Source organism: Sceloporus occidentalis, unplaced genomic scaffold (assembly GCF_023333645.1).
Source record: "Sceloporus occidentalis isolate IW3139 unplaced genomic scaffold, rSceOcc1.0.p SCAF_26, whole genome shotgun sequence".
NCBI classification, from domain to species: domain Eukaryota; kingdom Metazoa; phylum Chordata; class Lepidosauria; order Squamata; family Phrynosomatidae; genus Sceloporus; species Sceloporus occidentalis.
This window is the reverse complement of record NW_028317006.1, coordinates 3,551,682-3,572,414: the sequence shown is the minus strand read 5'-3', so window position 1 is coordinate 3,572,414 and position 20,733 is coordinate 3,551,682. Positions and strand designations below refer to the sequence as shown.

At 43.1% G+C, this 20,733-nt stretch overlaps 1 protein-coding gene across 2 annotated transcripts in view; it reads right to left on the bottom strand.

The window, feature by feature from the left end:
- LOC149300021 (alpha-2,8-sialyltransferase 8B-like) overlaps positions 1 to 20,318 on the bottom strand; it is a 59,157-nt gene extending 38,839 nt beyond the window's left edge. For both annotated transcript variants that reach the window (XM_089485737.1, XM_089485738.1), the window contains exon 1: positions 20,221 to 20,318. In XM_089485737.1, coding sequence (XP_089341863.1) covers positions 20,221 to 20,318 — 98 coding nt within the window. The remainder of the gene's footprint in view (positions 1 to 20,220) is intronic.
- Between the last annotated feature and the right edge of the window lie 415 nt (positions 20,319 to 20,733).

Below are 20,733 nucleotides of genomic sequence, written 5' to 3'. Positions count from 1 at the left end.
TGGGGGGGCATTAATAATTTCCAAAAGTAATGTGCTATGGAATTATACTTTTGTTATTGGGCTAAAATAATACTTGATCATTCAACATGGGAAGCCTGAAGCCACAACTGAGTGCGACTAATCCTTGAAATAAATATTATAACACAATAAATAACTTTTCCACTAAATGATTTCAGGGCCTTGAACGTTTTGTCCCCTGAAGTCACTAAAACTTCAGGAGGGCATTTTATCTCTGGATAAATATAAATTAAATAATTCCTACTGAAAGTTAAGTGCCAGGAAACAGATGACCAAACACACACACCAACACAGGCTCTGTCACACCAACACCCAGACACACACGCCAGGACAGGCTCTGCCACACTGACAACCAAACACACACACACACCAGGACAGGCTCTGTCGCACAGACACCCACACACACGCCAGGACAGGCTCTGCCACACCGACAACCAAACACACACACCAGGACAGGCTCTGCCACACTGACATCTGAACACACACACCAGGACAGGCTCTGCCACACAGACACCCAGACACACACACCAGGACAGGCTCTGTCACACCGACACCCAGACACACACACCAGGACAGGTTCTGTGACACAGACACACACACCAGGACAGGCTCTGCCACACCGACAACCAAACACACACACACACCAGGACAGGCTCTACCACACAGAAACACACACAACAGGACAGGCTCTGTCACACCGACACCAAGACACACACACCAGGACAGGCTCTGCCACACTGACCACTGAACAGACACACCAGGACAGGCTCTGTCACACCGACACCCAGACACACACACCAGGACAGGCTCTGTGACACAGACACACACACCAGGACAGGCTCTGTCACACCGACACCCAGACAGACACACCAGGACAGGCTCTGTCACACCGACACCCAGACACACACCAGGACAGGCTCTGTCACACCGACACCCAGACACACACCAGGACAGGCTCTGTCACACCGACACCCAGACACACACACCAGGACAGGCTCTGCCACACCAACAACCAAACACACACACACCAGGACAGGCTCTGCCACACAGACACCCACACACATCAGGACAGGCTCTGCCACACCCACATCCAAACACACACACACCAGGACAGGTTCTGACACACTGACAACCGAACACACACACCAGGACAGGCTCTGCCACACCAACACCTATACACACACACCGAGGACAGGCTCTGCTACACTGATAACTGAACACACACACCAGGACAGGCTCTGTCACACCGACACCCAGACACACACACCAGGACAGGCTCTGTGACACAGACACACACACCAGGACAGGCTCTGTCACACCGACACCCAGACACACACACCAGGACAGGCTCTGCCACACTGACAACTGAGCACACACACCAGGACAGGCTCTGTCACACCGACACCCAGACACACACACCAGGACAGGCTCTGTCACACCGACACCCAGACACACACACCAGGACAGGCTCTGTCACACCGACACCCAGACACACACACCAGGACAGGCTCTGTCACACCGACACCCAGACACACACACCAGGACAGGCTCTGCCACACCAACAACCAAACACACACACACCAGGACAGGCTCTGCCACACAGACACCCACACACATCAGGACAGGCTCTGGCACACCCACATCCAAACACACACACACACACCAGGACAGGCTCTGACACACTGACAACCGAACACACACACCAGGACAGGCTCTGCCACACCAATACCCAAACACACACCAGGACAGGCTCTGCCACACCAACACCTATACACACACACCGAGGACAGGCTCTGCTACACTGATAACTGAACACACACACCAGGATAGGCTCTGTCACACCGACACCCAGACACACACACCAGGACAGGCTCTGTGACACAGACACACACACCAGGACAGGCTCTGTCACACCGACACCCAGACACACACACCAGGACAGGCTCTGCCACACTGACAACTGAGCACACACACCAGGACAGGCTCTGTCACACCGACACCCAGACACACACACCAGGACAGGCTCTGTGACACAGACACACACACCAGGACAGGCTCTGTCACACCGACACCCAGACACACACATCAGGACAGGCTCTGTCACACCGACACCCAGACACACACACCAGGACAGGCTCTGTCACACCGACACCCAGACACACACACCAGGACAGGCTCTGCCACACCAACAACCAAACACACACACACACCAGGACAGGCTCTGCCACACAGACACCCACACACATCAGGACAGGCTCTGGCACACCCACATCCAAACACACACACACACACCAGGACAGGCTCTGACACACTGACAACCGAACACACACACCAGGACAGGCTCTGCCACACCAATACCCAAACACACACCAGGACAGGCTCTGCCACACCAACACCTATACACACACACCGAGGACAGGCTCTGGTACACCAGATAACCTGTCTGATAACCAAAAACACACAAACAGCAAGACACAATCTACGTCCCAAACGTCTACATCAGGATGGATTTTTCACACTGCATTGTTGTTTATACCCCCCTTAGTGTTTTTGCCCCCTGTGTATTGATGCCCCTGCTGCCTATTTATATTAACATTAGCCCCAGTTGCCGATAGCAGGTATAGATCAACACATTAACACACAAACCAAGCTTTGCATGTATAGATCAACTGAAATTCACTTGTGATCTCAAATAAACAGAATCAGACATACAAATCCTGTATTTGCAGGTATACAATAGTATATGAAACGTAGCATTGCAGGTATAGATCAAATAAATACATGGAAACAGCATTGCAGGTATTAATCAACTGAATAAGACATATTAACCCTGTATTTGCAGGTATACATAAATAATGTATGGAAACAAAGCATAGCAGATATGGATCTACAGAATAACACACAACCCCAGCTTTGTAGGTATAGATCAATTGGAATTCACAAAAAAACACGTAATTAAAAGGTATATTTAAAACCCCCTAAATTACAGGCATAGATCACAGGTTGCATACCCCAAAGCCAGCCCTGGCGTCCACACAGCAATCACACTCCTATCATACCCAGGCAACCAGTAAATGCTGGTACCTAGGCATGATGGGACTGTGCTCGCTGTTAGCAATCACACTCCTATCATGCCAAGTCAGCCAGTACATGCTGGTACAGGGTGGCTGTAAGTGATGTGTAGACCCCATACTGCTGGCAGCATCAATACACAAGGGGGGCAGCTAGCTAGGTTTCAGCATGTACTGGCTGACTTGGCATGATAGGAGTGTGATTGCTAACAGCAATCAAAGTCCCATCGTGCCTAGGTTCCAGCACTTACACATCCAACCAGTAAATGCTGGAACCTAGGCATGATGGGACTGTGATTGCTGTTAGCAATCACACATGCCAAGTCAGCCAGTACATGCTGGTACAGGGTGGCTGTAAGTGATGTGCAGTGATGTGCATGCCAAGTCAGCCAGTGTCATGCTGGTACAGGGTGGCTGTAAGTGATGTGCAGACCCCATACTGCTGGCAGCATCAATACACAAGGGGGGCAGCTAGCTAGGTTTTCAGCATGTACTGGCATGACTTGGCATGAAAGGAGTGTGATTGCTAACATCATGCCTAGGTTCCAGCATTTACTGGTCGGATGTGTAAGTGCTGGAACCTAGGCATGATGGGACTTTGATTGCTGTTAGCAATCACACTCCTATCATGCCAAGTCAGCCAGTACATGCCGCATGTTGGACGCCCCTGCCTTATCACTTTCTAACCCCTCTCCCTACTCACTATCTACCCTCCCCCTTTGTAGTTCTCTCACCTTAAGGTCCAGTGACGGGAGCACGAGGCTTCTGTCTTCGTTCTCTGCTGCGGTGGCCGCTGCTTCACTGCTGAGCGCCGAAATATGACGTCATATTTCGGTGCTCAGGATGAAATGCTGGCACCGCGACGGAGGTAGAGGCCTCGTGGAGGAGAATGGGGGGCGCCGAGCGGTTGCTAGGCGCCCCTCTCTCTCCTCCGCATTAAAAAAAAAAAAGACGGGATTTAAAGTCGCATTGCGACTTTTTTCCAAATTCGGCAGGGGGGCAACAGGGGGGGCAAGGATTAACCTAGGGGGGGCAATGCTGTAGTGGCATTTGAATCACTTCCATGCCATGGGCCTTGTTTTTATATACACACGTATACTATATATTTCACAAAATAAGGATTTAAATAAACAAGTAGTTAACACAAACATTTTTTTCTGTAAACTCACTTTTTCTTTAAACAATGTAGCAAATTGAACAGTTAACCTGCACTCTCTATAAATAATGTCTGTAATCATCGTCATTGGATAAATATAGTTATTAAAACCCATTCTATTTTAGTGTTGCTGCGATTCAAAATACATCTTACACAGTCAGTGTGGGGGGGTATCAATAACACTTGAATACTAACTGATACAAATGGCTGTGAAAGCCTTGCTTGAGAATATACACAGGAATGCTAGATAATCACATGTTGGCTGCTAACAAGCTAACCCATCATTTCATTCTCACATTGTTAGGAGCTATGAAGAGATTCAATATTTTCTATTGATTATCTTATCTCTAATACACTAAATGCTGCATACTCAGGACCAATCTCATAAGGACACTCTGATGTCCCACAGACTCATAAAGCCTACAGCATTCACCGAGTAGATTAGTCAGTGCAAATTATGGCTTAAAGGAACATGTCAAACAATGATAAGTAAATATCTATAAATAGAAATAATTTTTTTTTGCTTCAAGCATAGTCGGCACTACATTTATTTTCTTTTTGATGGAATTGAAGAACCTTAGTGGCCGCTATGTTACTAGCAGAAGAGAGTCAGCTTAACCAATATCCCTATAATACAGTGGTCTGAAAACATTTATAATCCATAGAAAACACATAGACAGAAAGGTTCATTCTGTATGATGAATTGTCAGTATCTTATGGTAGTGACCCAAAAACCTTATATCAGAGCATCCCAATGACACTTCTGCTCCCTTGCCAGCCCTTTCTTGGCCCACATTGTCTGGTAAGATCTGTAATACTAAACATTTAGCCACAGTAGCAAATCACTGAGTCTTATTCATCCTATCACTCTATGTAATGGTTTACTGCATATCGTGTTGAGTCTTTCCTGAGGTACACAAGTCTAAACAAAGTATCATTAAAAAGAACCAAGTGCTTAGTTATTTAATTATTGCAATGTATAGATGAAAAAGCTAGGCTTTTCAAGATGTTGGTCCATCTACTAAATTCAGTGTTAGAAACATAATTTCTAATGCTGTTATATTCCCATAACCTTACCAGAAATAACTATTTAATCATGTAATAAATGTGCCTGATTTAGATTTTTAGGGAATGCTAGCCATATGACACAAAAGTGGGCACTGATACGATGTTGTCATAGAAACTAAAAAGCTTCTTGGTTCTGGTTTACTTTTATGTAATTAAACCTACTGTGGCAGATCTGCTAAGGATTATTAGTTTAATATACAAGAGAGATCGATTAATATTTTTTCTAAGTGCCACAGCATCTTTAAAATGGACTGCATCACTAGTTTCCCTCCTTGGATAGATTTATATAAGAAGGGAGTTAGCTGTTTTTGACTTCCTACTTTTGCAATAGTCAAAGGGCTAGTGCAAGGATTTTTGCCACCTTAGGTGTAACCTTGTTTTGCTGCTCCCCTTGGCTCTACTGCTACCCTACCCCTCTACCTCATGTGACCATATCATACACATGACATGCCCTCCCCTGCATTGATGGCACTTTTGTCCTTTCCTTCACTGTGCTACACCCCCCATGTAACCCACGTATAGATCAATTAAACACCGCATGGAAACACAGCATTACAAGTATAGTTCAACTGAAAATTCACAAGCAAACTCAGAACTAAAGGTATAGATCAAATACATAATTAGGAAACCCTAAACTGCAGGCAGATATCACAGGTCACACACCCCAGAGGCCAGCCCTGGCACCCAGATTGCACACATTGGCTTGCAGTAGCAGACAAATTTCACACATAGGACTTGCTGTAGCATCCAGATCGCACACATAGGGCTTGCAGCAGCACCCAGATTGCACACATAGGGCTTGCTGTAGCACCCAAATTGCACACATAGGGCTTGCAGCAGAACCCTGATTGCACAAATAGGACTTGCCACACCACCCAGATTGTACACATAAGAACTTGCCCCAGTAACCACATTACAGATGGCACCCACATCCCTTTTCTTTCTCATTATCTCGTCCTTCTCATTATCTCTCACTTATTGTCACCATCACTCTATCTCTCCCCTCCTCATTATCTCTTCCTTTCCTTCTTCATTTTTTTCTACCTATCCTTTCACTCCCTATCACTTACCTTTCTCCTTTCTGAAGTCCTTCTTCTTGTAGGTGGGCCCGACCTCACTGTAGAGCGTCTGGATATGATGTCATATCCCATGGTTCTGCAGTGAGGTTGGGGATACCATGATCATTTGCCGGCAACAGTTTGCAGGGAACTATTTTTTTAATGACCTGCCTATAAGTAGCGTCAGCCCTGCTCCAAGATCTCAACCATAAGCAGTATAAATTCCAATTTCATAATTACTAGAGTGTATACTGTATATTGTACACCCTTTTTGAATTCTATGGTTTTACATATCAAGACATAATAACAATCATTTGTTCCTTAGCAGGTCTAAAAATGATGTAAATACAACCTCAGATGAACAACAACAAATGACATATTAAACCGTGTCATGATTTATTCTACAAAAATTAAGCCAAAATGTAGAAGCCATCTGTGTAAAACTAATTACACCTTATGATTCAAATAGCTTGTAGAACCACCTTTGGCAGCAATAACTTTGAATGGGCCATTGCAACACCTTGATTATTTTCTTTTTCACCCACTGTGTTGTAGATTTGCTGGTGTGCTTCAGATCAATGCCGTTTCATGACCCAGTCACGGGTCTCACATTTGACTCTAGAATACTTTAATATACAGAGGAACTCATGGTTGACTCAATGGCTGGAAGGTTCCCAGGTCCTGTGGGTGCAAAACAAGCCCAATTCATCACCCCTCCATCACCATACTTATCAGTTGGTATTAGATGTTTGTGCCGATATGCTGTGTTTGGTTTCACCAAACATGGCGCTGTGCATTATGGCCAGACATCTCCACTTAGGTCTCATCTGTCCAAGTGACATTGTTTCAGAAGTGTTGTACTTTGTTCAGATGCAACTTCACAAACTTAAGCCATGCTGCCATGTTCTTTTTAGACAGAAGAGGCCTTGTCCTGACAACCTTTCCAAACAAACCATACTTGTTCAGTCTTTTTCTAATTGTCATTGACATGTAACATGCTGAGGACTGTAGAGATGTTTATTTGCAATTGTTATGAGCATTGCATGGTCTGACCTTGAGGAGAATGTGCTGGGATGTCTACTTGTGGAAAGATTGGCAACCATCTTTTGAATGTTTCTCACTGTAGAATAATGGAGTTTAAATTGTGTGAAAATTGCCTTATGGGCCTTCCCAGATTGATGGGCAGCACCAATTGCTTCTCTAAGATCATTGCTGATGTTTTTTCTCCTTGGCATAGTGTTAACACGTACCTGAATGCTCTAGACCAGCAAACTGCTAACACTTCAGCTTTTATAGAGGTGGTCACACTTGCTGATGATCAATTAATCAAGGGCATTTGATTAGCAGCACCTGTCTGCTACTTAGCATCTAAATTCATATGGAAGCAGTAAGGCTATACTTAGTTTCTCATACATGGCTTCTCCATTTTGGCTTTATTTTTGCTAAATAAATCATGACACGGTGTAATATGTCATATGTTGTTGTTCATCTGAGGCTGTATTTACCCTAATTTTTAGACCTGCTATGGAACAGATGATTAATATTATGACCTGATGTATAACCGTAGAACTCAAAGAGTGTGTACTTTATTTTTCACATGACTGTATATACATACATACAGTGGCGTCGCTACAGGGGGGCAAGGGGGGGCAATTGCCCCCCCTAGGTTAATCCTTGCCCCCCCTGTATCCCCCCTGCCGAATTTGGATCCCGTCTTTCTTTTTTTTTAATTTATTTATTTTTTTAACGCGGAGGAGAGAGAGGTGCGGCCCGAGTAAGATCGGCAGCCAAGGCAACCGATCTTACGCGGGCCGCACCTAGAGCCCTGCTACTTACCTGTGGGAGGGGCTTCTGTACTGCATAGAGGAAGCGGAACCTAGCAGAGTTCACGTGACATCACATGACTCCGCTCCAGTCCCGCTTCCTCTGTGCTTTACCAGAGAAGGCAGAGGGAGGCCGCGCCCCCTGCTGAAGTCTGTGAGCGGCGTCCAGGAGTTGCAGTGCAGGTAAGGGGTGGGGAGGGAGTTTGAATGAGGGTGTGATTGAGGGAATGAATCTGTGAATGAATGAGTATATGAATGAATGAGTGTGTGTGTGGTAGCATGGATGTGTAAGTGCTGGAACCTAGGCATGATAGGACTGTGATTGCTGTTAGCAATCACACTCCTATCATGCCAAGTCAGCCAGTACATGCTGAAACCTAGCTAGCTGCCCCCCTTGTCTATGGATGCTGCCAGCAGTATGGGGTCTGCACATCACTTACAGCCACCCTGTACCAGCATACACTGGCTGACTTGGCATGATAGGAGTGTGACTGCTAACAGCAATCACAGTCCCATCATGCCTAGGTTTCAGCGTTTACTGGTTGGATGTGTAAGTGCTGGAACCTAGGCATGATTGGACTTTGATTGCAGTTAGCAATCACACTCCTATCATGCCAAGTCAGCCAGTACATGCTGAAACCTAGCTAGCTGCCCCCCTTGTGTATTGATGCTGCCAGCAGTATGGGGTCTGCACATCACTTAAAGCCACCCTGTACCAGCATGTACTGGCTGACTTGGCATGATAGGAGTGTGATTGCTAACAGCAATCATAGTCCCATCATGCCTAGGTTCCAGCATTTACTGGTTGGATGTGTAAGTGCTGGAACCTAGGCATGATGGGACTTTGATTGCTGTTAGCAATCACACTCCTATCATGCCAAGTCAGCCAGTACATGCTAAAACCTAGCTAGCTGCCCCCCTTGTGTATTGATGCTGCCAGCAGTATGGGGTCTACACATCACTTACAGCCACCCTGTACCAGCATGTACTGGCTGACCTGGCATGATAGGAGTGTGATTGCTAACAGCAATCACAGCAAGCACAGTCCCATCATGCCTAGGTACCAGCATTTACTGGTTGCCTGGGTATGATAGGAGTGTGATTGCTGTGTGGGCAGTGTGGACGGCAGGGCTGGCTTTGGGGTGTGCTACCTGTGATCTATGCCTGTAATTTAGGGGGTTTTAAATATACCTTTAATGCCGTGTTTTTATGTGAATTCCAATTGATCTATACCTGCAAAGCTTGGTTTGTGTGTTCTTCTGTAGATCCATATCTGCTATACTATGTTTCCATACATTATTTATGTATACCTGCAAATACAGGGTTTGTATGTCTTGTTCAGTTGATTAATACCTGCAATGCTGTTTCCATGTATTTATTTGATCTATACCTGCAATGCTACGTTTCATATACTACTGTATACCTGCAAATACAGGATTTGTATGTCTGATTCTGTTTACTTGATATATACCTTCAGTGCTGAGATCACAAGTGAATTTCAGTTGATCTATCCATGCAAAGCTTGGTTTGTGTGTTAATGTGTTGATCTATACCTGCTATCGGCAACTGGGGCTAATATTAATATATATGGGCAGCAGGGGCAAAAACACTAAAATCCATCCTGATGCAGATGTCTGTGACGTGGATTGTGTCCTGCTGTTTGTGTGTTTTTGGTTATCAGTGTAGCTGAGCCTGTCCTCGGGTGTGTGTGTATAGGTGTTGGTGTGGCAGAGCCTGTCCTGGTGTATGTTTGGGTGTAGGTGTGGCAGAGCCTGTCCTGGTGTGTGTGTTCAGTTGTCAGTGTGGCAGAGCTTGTCCTAGGGTGTGTGTTTGGGTGTCAGTGTGTCAGAGCCTGTCCGTGTGTGTGTGTGTTTGGATGTGGGTGTGGAAGAGCCTGTCCTGATGTGTGTGTTCAGTTGTCAGTATGGTAGAGCCTGTCCTGGTGTGTGTGGGTGTCTGTGTGGCAGAGCCTGTCCTGGTGTGTGTGTGTTTGGATGTGGCAAAGCCTGTCCTGATGTGTGTGGGTGTCTGTGTGGCAGAGCCTGTCCTGGTGTGTGTGTGTATGTTTGGTTGTCGGTGTCGCAGAGCCTGTCCCGGTGTGTGTGTCTGAGTGTTGGTGTGGCAGAGCCTGTGTTGGTGTGTGTGTCTGGGTGTTGGTGTGACAGAGCCTGTGTTGGTGTGTGTGTTTGGTCATCTGTTCCTGACACTTAACTTACAGTAGGAATTATTTAATTTATATTTATCCAGAGATAAAATGCCCTCCTGAAGTTGTAGTGACTTCAGGGGACAAAACGTTCAAGGCCCTTAAATCATTTAGTGGAAAAGTTATTTATTGTGTTATAATATTTATTTCAAGGATTAGTTGCACTCAATTGTGGCTTCAGGCTTCCCATGTTGAATGATCAAGTATTATTTTAGCCCAAATAACAAAAGTATAATTCCATAGCACATTACTTTTGGAAATTATGAATGCCCCCCCAGTTTGACTGTGATATCTTGTGTGCCCCCCCTATATATTGTTTCTAGAGTCGCCACTGCATACATATACTAGTCATGGGCTGGCAGACCAAAGACGATTCCGACTAACTTTTCTCCAATTCTTTTCAGATAGCAAATTCTGTTTCCTGTCCATTCATTTCTCTCACTCACTCTCTCACACTCTCATTTTTGTTCGCTCTCTTACATGCCCTCTGAATGTCTCCCCACCTTCTCTGATAACCACGTCCATGTCTTGCATCTTCTTGTTCTCCTCTCTTCTATCTTCTCTCTTCTTTCTTCGTCCACATTTCAGCAGACATAAACTCCCAGGGAACTTCCACCAAAATGAAGGAGATCCGTTCTCTCCCTGTTCCTCTAATAAGGGGGAGAAGACTTCACCAGAATCTTTGCCATTTTGGTGGAGGTTTACCCAGGGTTACATAAGGGCCAAATGGGAAGAGGATTTCAAAGGAAGCTCCACCATTTTGGTGGAAGTTCGCCAGGAGGTCATGTCCGTGGACATGCATATGAAGAAAGAAGAAAGAAGAGAGAAAATAGTAGAGAAAAAAAACAAGACACGATATGAGACATGGTAGAAGACCTGCGAGTCACAAAAGCAGAACCGGTTAGCAGAGAAGGTATTGAGACAGAGTATGAGAGAGTGGAAATAAAGGAGCCTGCAAATTTTAGATGAAAATCCAGAGCTTTTTTCTTTGTTAAATTTACAATTTTTATCAATCAGAAGAGGAATGCATATTAAAGAACATTATGGGTATTTTATAATAAAAAGGTGATAAAATAAACAAAAGCACTTACCTTAGCGAGAAACAGAAGTTCCCTTTCTCCTCCATGCTCCAAAGATTCTCACCATTGATCAGGGCCAGGAAAGAGCTTATACTGAAATCAATGGGAACCTGGGCTGGAGATGACTGATGGTAAGTCAGTCAAATGTGTCAGGAAATGTGTAACACTAAGCACAGAAATAGTTGGGGGATGGGGGAAGGAGCAAATGCATATAGGGGGAATTCTACAGAATCCCTCCATGCATTTACAAGGTGGAACCATCTACATTGAAAGGGACTTCTTAGCTGTCACACGCATTAAGGTTCATATGATGGCTGGTGTATTTCTTGTATAGATGAGGTGCCAACTCATCTCCCACATTGAATGCACAAGGATTCTCCTAGCCCCAGCCCATACATTACTCTTGTTCACTTATTCAGCTTTTATAGTCAGTGGAGGGGAATGACTGGATGGAAACATTGCTAATAACTTTAAAATGTTGGGACAATGAGACATTACAATAAATCGATGTATTGTCTATTTAACTATATTTAAATAAATACATGCGCAATATAATAATAATTTAATTCCATTAAAATGTTCATATCAAGCTGAATCATGTTATTTTGTAATGTACCTAATGCTGCACAATCTTTACGTAATTGAATTCCGACTTAATTTATAAAAAAAGTTGTAGTTCAAATACCGGGTTAAAGGAACTTGTGGGATGTATATCAACCTTCATTTCATTTTACAACAGGCTGAATACTATGAATCAAATGTCCGATTATATATATTATATTGTCATATAATAATGAAATGCCTATTATTCTCTTTCTACTATATAGGGCAGGGGTGTCCAAGTTTTTTCTGCAGTGGGCCACTTCATCAGAAATGTATGTGTGCGTGGGCCGCACTCATTTTTCACTGAGAGAAAATATGGCGTTTTAGCTTTATAATGCATATTTATACAGGGTTAATTTGGCGATAATGGAAAAAAAGCAGTGGACAAACAGTTTTTTGAAATCTTAACTCCTCAGCATTGGTGTGTACTGGATAAAGATGACATCAGTGCTCGGAAGATAATACAATATCGAATCTTATGTGATGAGATTGGGAGTAATCAGTAGAATAAAAAAAGTAATCATACATGGGGCACCTGAAGCTACAATTTAGCGCCACTAATCCTTTTAATAAAAATTGCAGATTGAAATAAGAGTAAATAACACAAAACCTTTACTTTTCCTCTCACTGATTTCTGGGCCTTTTTGTTCTGTGAAGTGACTACAAATTCAGGAGGGCTTTGTATCTGGATAAGTAAAATTAAGTAAAATTAAATAGTTCTATTTATTCCTACAGTAAGGAAAGTGCCAGGAAACAGAAGACCAAATACAGGCTCTGCCACACCAGCTCCCAAACACACACACCAGAACAGGCTCTGCCACACCAATACCCACACACACCAGGACAGGCTCTGCCACACTGACACCCAGACACACACAACATGGCAGGCTCTGCCACACCGACAGCCAGAAACACACCACCAGGACAGGCTCTGCCACACCGACACCCAGACACACGCACCAGGACAGACTCTGCCACACCGACACCCAAACACACACACCAGGACAGGCTCTGTCACACTGATACCCAAACACACACACCAGGACAGGCTCTGCCACACTGATACCCCAACATACACACACCAGGACAGGCTCTGCCACACTAACACCCAAACACACACACCAGGAAAAGCTCTGCCACACCGACACCGAAACACACACACCAGACAGGCTTTGCCACACCAAAACACACACACCAGGACAGGCTCTGCCACACAGACACCCAGACACACACACCAGGACAGGCTCTGCCACACCGACACCCGCATCAGGATGGGTTAGGCTACACAAAGCATAAAAATGCTTTCCACACTGCTTTGTTGTTTGTGTGTTTGCCCCCTTGTGCATTGATGCCCCAGCCAGGCCCCACTTTAGTATTAATGAACTCACTCTCACACCCTTGTGTATTACCCCATATGCATTTGTGCCCCCAGCCAGCTCCCTTTGTGCATTTATGCCCCCACACCCTTGTGCATTGATTTTTATGTAATGCTCCCAGCCAGCCCCCCTCCTTCGTACTGGTTAATATAATGTCCCCATACCCATGTGTATTGTAAACAGCCACCCACTTATCCATTTTTGTATTGCTTTTTATGTGATGCCCCTACCCCCTTTTTGTATTATTAAACTGTTGTCCCAAGGAATCCCCCCCTTTGAATATCACCTTTTCGACTAGGGCGACTTTTTCTGCTGGCTTCCTGTCCCTGCCGACTGCTCTCCTTCAACATGCTCTTCTCCCTGTCACGAGAAACTTGTCCGTGTGAGCCCGCCCCCTTGAGTGTCAAGTCACATCTTCAAGGGGCGGGACGAACAGCCTCAACGCACTGGACGGCATGGTGCCTGCACACCGGCCGCTTTAATCATTAAGTGGACAGCGGAGGCCGCCCATGGACCGACCGGCCCACCAGGAAAGCTCATGCGGCCGCAAGTTATACGCCCCTGATATAGAGTTATGACAGGTTATTCTGCCTCTGGAGGGAACATTCAGGGTGACAGAAGCACCCACAGCAGCAGGCACCCTGACAGCTGAGGTGGACTGCCCCCATTACCCAGGCCTCGATACAGCAATGTCCAGCAGCAAGTATCCAGGGCTTTTAAAGAGGTGGCAGTACATTGTAAATGCCCCATAGGAAACAGCAACCTCCATAAGTGCTTTCATACACAAAGTTGTCTGTTTATGAACAATTTTCCTGTTTCAGCTGATGGACATATACTTTACATGTTGCTGACCATAAGAGCCAGAAAAAGTTTACATCTCTGCAAGTAGGAGGAAATTCTCACATAAAAACCATGTTCATGTTCCTCAGTTTCAACATTTTACTGATCAGAAAATGCAAAGTGCTGCTGTAATGCAGAAAGTTGCATGCAAATAATTTGCTTTGAAGAGTTTATATATTTCACATAAAGCAACATATGCATGTATATGTGCTCTAGGAAAAACAACTGATGTGGTAATCCTATAATTGGAACACGATCAATGCAGTTCGGAAACCTTAGGTTGCCAGTTCTTCTGGTAACATTATTCTTCATTATGTACAACTGGGAGTTAAAGTCCTGTTCCAATTATTGATGCACTACAATATCATACAAATCAATTAATCCCCTATGTGCCACCTGTGGTGACAATAAGGACATTGATTTTCTTCCTTTGGGCGTCAGATAAAAATTGGCCCTGGCACTTTAAACACAGCAGCTGATAGAAGACATACATGTAGCCATACATGTAGCCATACTGTAGATTCTTACACTTCTGCGGCATGCCACCATATATACCTGCTAGGTGGAAGCACACTAAAAGGACTGGATCAGCCATACCAGAAGCAATGATCGTTAATGGAATATACTGGCCCACCAGGCGTTTGCTCAAGGTGCCCAATGGCCAGTCCAGGCCTGACTGCAGATCAGAACCCACTCTTGTACCCACACGTGGCAACAGACATTGAAATGAAATGAAAATTTTAATTGAAAAACCAAGGTAAGCAATTTCAGAAAGACCATTTTATCTCCCCATTAAATAGTATAAATAATATATAAAAATGATTGTTTTGGTTATATAATTGCTTCAAATTACCTTGGCCAGCTCTTCATGAAAGTCTCAAACAGAACAAATTCTGATACATATCTGCTATACTGTGAGTGATTTAGAAAAATGGCATATGCCAAAAACCAAGAAGAAAAAAGTGTAATTGTGCCTTTGTATAAATATTATTGCAACAAAAAGTGTCAATACCATCATAATTAAACATCCAATGGCTGGGTGTATTAAATATAGACTTTTTGGCCCATAATCTACATTTTGATTTACACAAAACATTATGGTCTAACACAACTTTCTACATCAACCCCACTGTGTCTATAAAAAAAACTGTTATGCTGCAGGCAAAATCATTATAAAGCAATGGAAGACGGGTAATTAACCTGGATCCCAAATCATTCATGGGCAGCAAGCTGCAGGCAAGCACAGAGGGGCCAGCACCATTGAATGTATGCATAAAAATGGCAAGAATGGGGGGGGGTACTAAAGCTAGTCTATCTGGTATTAAGTGACAATCAAGCATATATATATTCTGACAAATTATAAAGCTTTACACACTTGGTGCCATGATGAATAGCAGTACCATTTTTTATTCTTTTTGTGTATATGTAGCCAAATTCTTGCCACTTACTTGTGCTTTATTAATAAGAATTGTAATATAAATACATAATGACTGAGCCAGTAACTAGCTTAATGCATTTGCTTTTTGGTTCACTGTCCACTTTCTTTATGCCTCTTGACATTTCAAGAGCTTGTATACTTTATCTAACAATCTTATATGCTGGACCATCACATTTTACATACATTTTAATAGGCCATATTATGTTTTTCATGTTTAGAAATATTCTTAAAATACAAGGGAAAGTAGAATTTAGAGCATTTTCTAAATGTAATTGTGTGTTATTCCAGGGAAATGGAAAGTATCATCACAAGTAGTTAGTTGCCTAGTATATTGAGTATGTCATGAGTCTGTTATGTCTGAAGAATAAATTACAGCAATAAGCTTTTTCACATTATATTCACTCCAAAACATCTAAGAGAAGTTCCATCTCCAAGTCGGGATTTCATGCATTATGAGGGTGGCAGCAGGAGATCTGTGACAGTTTCAGGAGGAAGGTAGAAACTTACTGTAATGATTTAGTGGTCAGTGATTGCTTCATTTCAGATATAATCTTGTAGTCTAAAAATAACAATATTTTTTCTTTTAAGCCTGAACAGCAATTTGGGAACCTGGCTGCTGTCTTAGCGGGGGAGAATGTTTTCAGAACAAACTAAAATATTTGCCCAATATTTATAAGAAATGGAGAGAAACCAACAATATTCAATCCCTGTTGCAAGGGTGAGTACACCAGGAACTGGGGTGATGTCAGAGGACATGGGACATTGTAAAAGAGAGGTGGGTAAGTGGCTGTAGCATGGAGAACTAGAATAGAGTAAGAGAGGGAGTGTAAAATGAGATACATGCATATGGGCAACTGAAATGGAGTGAATGAGGCTCAAGAGAAGAAGGCATCGTGAGACATTAAGAAGAAAGACAGGAGGTGTGCGGAAAAGAAGGGGAGGGCTATGAGGAACTTCCTTGATGAAATTGAGGAATGAACCCTTTCAGACAATGGGTTAATATATTTATTTGGGAGAAATGTTTAACGCATACAATAATGAAACTTGAAGGTGTGAGCTTCGGTGACATCATCATTAAGCCAAGTAATTAAGTCTGTCTAATTAATGCCCTTCAATTAAGAGGTCCTAAAAGGAACAGAGCCAAAAAAAAAAGGAAGCTGCTGCAACTTTTGTGCTAAACTGAACTCTATTACAACTACATGTAGCATTGGAAAAAATAATTCCTAGTGCTGCTGAATGGCCAAAGCTCTCCCAGAAATAATTATTTTATAGTGTAAAAGTTTCATATTTTTTTCCCACGTGACAAAGTAGACAGCGGCAGGTTGTTCTGTATATTTTTTTGCAATCAAACATTATTAAAACTACTTTCCTTACAAGGAACATGGATGGCATATCATGACCAAAACACATTAAGGGCCATTTTAGGGACAACAACTTTTGAACTGGAAAAAAAGCACCCAGGTAGGTAGCACAAACTTTAAATTTGTCTATGCGGTTTCTTTACCCCATACATTACAGCGTACTAAAGCTTTAGTCATTAATATGAAAAGTTTTAAATTAACTATATTTGCCCTTGCAAAGTTTAATGGCCGGAAGACTATGTAAATAGTTTAACATCTAAATACTTTAGTATCACATTGCATCCTGTGCTCTTGTGTCATATTCTTACTGACTGTGTTATTCTTTACAAGAGCTTCACGTCAGGATTCCTATCAGACCCAGCTAGAGACTTCCTGAGCTATTTGTAAAAACAATTTGAGAGTTACAAAACGCCACAAGAAAGTACGGGCAAGAAAGTACAGACACAAAAGCAGCAACGTAAATATATTTATTACCATGATCCTCTTTTGTAAGAACATAGATTAGCAAAGGTGTTAATATTTATATAGATCGGGTTTGGGTAACAGCTTGAGACTTTCATAAATAATGCAGATCTGCTATATGGGCTCATCCTCATCTTTGTCACAATTATTATTATTATTATTTTTATATAGCGCCAACAATTTACGCAGCTCTTCTTACAATACATTTATTCAAAGGGTATGACAAAACTAGAATAGACAGACCGATACATTAGGTAAAGAGAGCTTACAATCTAATAGAAATGACTCAGTACATTTTAAGGAATTGTATGGTTCTTAAATTAGAATGCTATTTGAGATCACTGGCTACTTGAGTGAGGAAAAAGCCTTAACCCTAAAAATTGCAGACCAGAAAAGAATGGCAAAAGCCTGCTATTTGAAATTGCTGTCGCTTTGTGGATAAGAGAAATTACAAGATAAAAGGCATTTGAAAGACGGACACTTTTAAGAGCTGCAAATGCCACGCATTGAAGGCAATATCTACAACTCCTTAACCCATTCTTAAAGGGTTATCATCAACAGTGCTTTGAAGAAAGAATAGGACAGTCATTTGAAAAATGCTTGCACCGACCAGAAGGGCATCCAAGTCAGTGATAAAAATATATATCTGTTATCTAGCTTTCTCCTGCTCTAGTTGCCACATAAATCTGGTATGTTGATATTTTGGGCGAGCCACATAGATATATGTTTAGATTGCTGCTAGAATAAGATATTTAATATATAAGTATTATTATGGCTGGTAACTGTTACACGTAAAACTGACCCAGTATGTAACAATGGAGCTCAAACGCATCTGAGCTCACAAGCTATTTATTATTTTAACACCTACATGTTGCTGCCCAGAACATCAAAAGCGCTGCCTGTAGTTGTACAGTGCTACGGAATATGATGGCGCTATATAAAACAATAAATAATAATAGTATATGTTATGTATAAATTAGTAACTTATTCCTGTGAGTGTATGCATCCCACATGCTGCAGGAGAGTACTCTGCATGCTCATTAGCAACATATAAAAATTCCTGGTGAAATTGTCCAGAGTGGTCACCTTAGTTGCAATGGATTTGGGGTCTACATAGATGGTTCCTACTTGGGGGAAAAGCAGGTTCTGGCTACAACTACACTTTGAATGCAGACATTGATCAGTTATATTGCTATAGGCTAACACTTGTGAGAATATAAGGAGTTAAGATATGGAATGTTCCCTTCACAGAAGCCAACATGTCAATCAAGCATGCATTCTAAAGGTTGACAGAAAGAAAGATACGATACACAATATGGGAGAAATGACACATTCATCACAACTTATAGATGCAACAATGGAAACACTCGATCCCACTAGACATTCTCAGTTGAATCTGGACATGTTTAGATGCCTCCATGCTTTTCACATCCATAACAATGTTCCAAAGCACCTATAATTCTATAACAACTACTATAATCTCAGAATGGATTAACCCATTCTACTCTACCGTTTAAACAGTTGTAGGTACCTATTGAAATACATTTTGGGCCATAGATCATCTTTGGGGTTAGAGCTTCGGGGTGGACTGCATCAGCAGCCAGACTTGAGGAAAGGATGAGTGTCCGTGCAGCAAACCCAGCAGATACCGGGAAGCTCTGAGCTCATCCTTAGAGTCGTCTGCTATTGATCCAGGACACGTGTGTTAAGACAGGGGGCAAATCACCGCACCCAACATTGTGGTGGATCTCTCATCATGAAGGACACGAAGACAAAGGCAGCAGCCCACCAAAGCACAAAGCCGCAGACTCAATAGTTGCCGTCTAAGTCCTACTATTCTTAAGAAAACTGAAGTTCTAAGATTGGGGAATAACCCCCTCCCTGTATATTTAGCAGACGTGGAATTAACGTGTTAAATAAAGGTAATAGCTAGGAAACCCTAGGTTCTCTTAATTGTCACTGGACTTCAACTCCCATCATCCAAGCCAGATTGCATACAAGTACATTGAAAATGTACAACCCCCCCAAAAAATATAACTTGGTTGACAATATCTGACAGTAGAGATGTTGTGGACTACAACTCACATCATGCTAAACAGCATATGCTCTCCAAGTAAGCAGTGCAGCCTGCCCAGGGACTATGCAATTCTCTGCACTGGAAAGCACATCTTAACGTGCCAAGGTCTCCCTGCGATCGGCAGCCTTACTTTGTGATGGAAGCCAAGCCTTGCATCTGTATCTTTGCTTCTCCACGATACACTGTTTGGTATCATCAGCTCTGCTTTGTCTCCAAGGCATGATCTTGCATTAAACACATCGCTTTCCAGAAACACACTGGCTTTTGCATTAGAATTAATTCATTAAAAGCCTGTGCTATTTACACTACACTCTCAAGTGCAGGATTGCCATCTCAATACTAATGTTAGCATTGCCTTTTTTACTGACATAATCTAATATTGTGTACATTCCATCTAGAAATTAAAGCATTTAGTTGATTGATTATGATATTAAAGCTCTATGTGAGGATCCTGCATGGAATCTATAGTGTGCTCTGTTCCTAAGGAGGGGAATGGTCTGTATTACATAAAAGTATAAAGACAAAGAAACTAGCAGTACACAGGCAAGCTCAAACGGTGAGATAAGAGGGAGTAAATGTATATTTACCCGATCTCTACTTCCAGCTCAGAGATATCAGCCAGGATGAGAAACACCACTAACAAGGTGACAGTGGCCAGCACCCAGCTCTTAAAGTCCAGATTCATGGCTCTGCATGTGAGTGTGGCGAGGTATATCAACAAGAAGGAGAGGAAAGAGAGCTCTGTCCGCAGCCCCAAAGATATCCAAGTAAATCCCAGCTCATTGCAAGCTTAAAGCACTCCTAGCCAGAAGGCAAGTATCCTGGCTGTCCTCTCTCTCCTCCTCTGATGACTTGATGTGGGAATGGTGCTGGTGGCAGATCATTGTCACCTATCATCAGAGTCCACGCTGCTACAGACACAGGGAAGGAGAGGAAAGAGATCCATGCAAAGCACTCACATCCACAGACTGACACAGAGATCCTCCCTTTTTTCCCCCTTCCCTCTCCCTCTTTTAAAGTTAGTGTGACAAAAGAGAAGTCCACACCTGGGAATAGTCCCCAGCAGCAGAAAACAGGAGTGGAGTTCGTTAAGAAGGAAG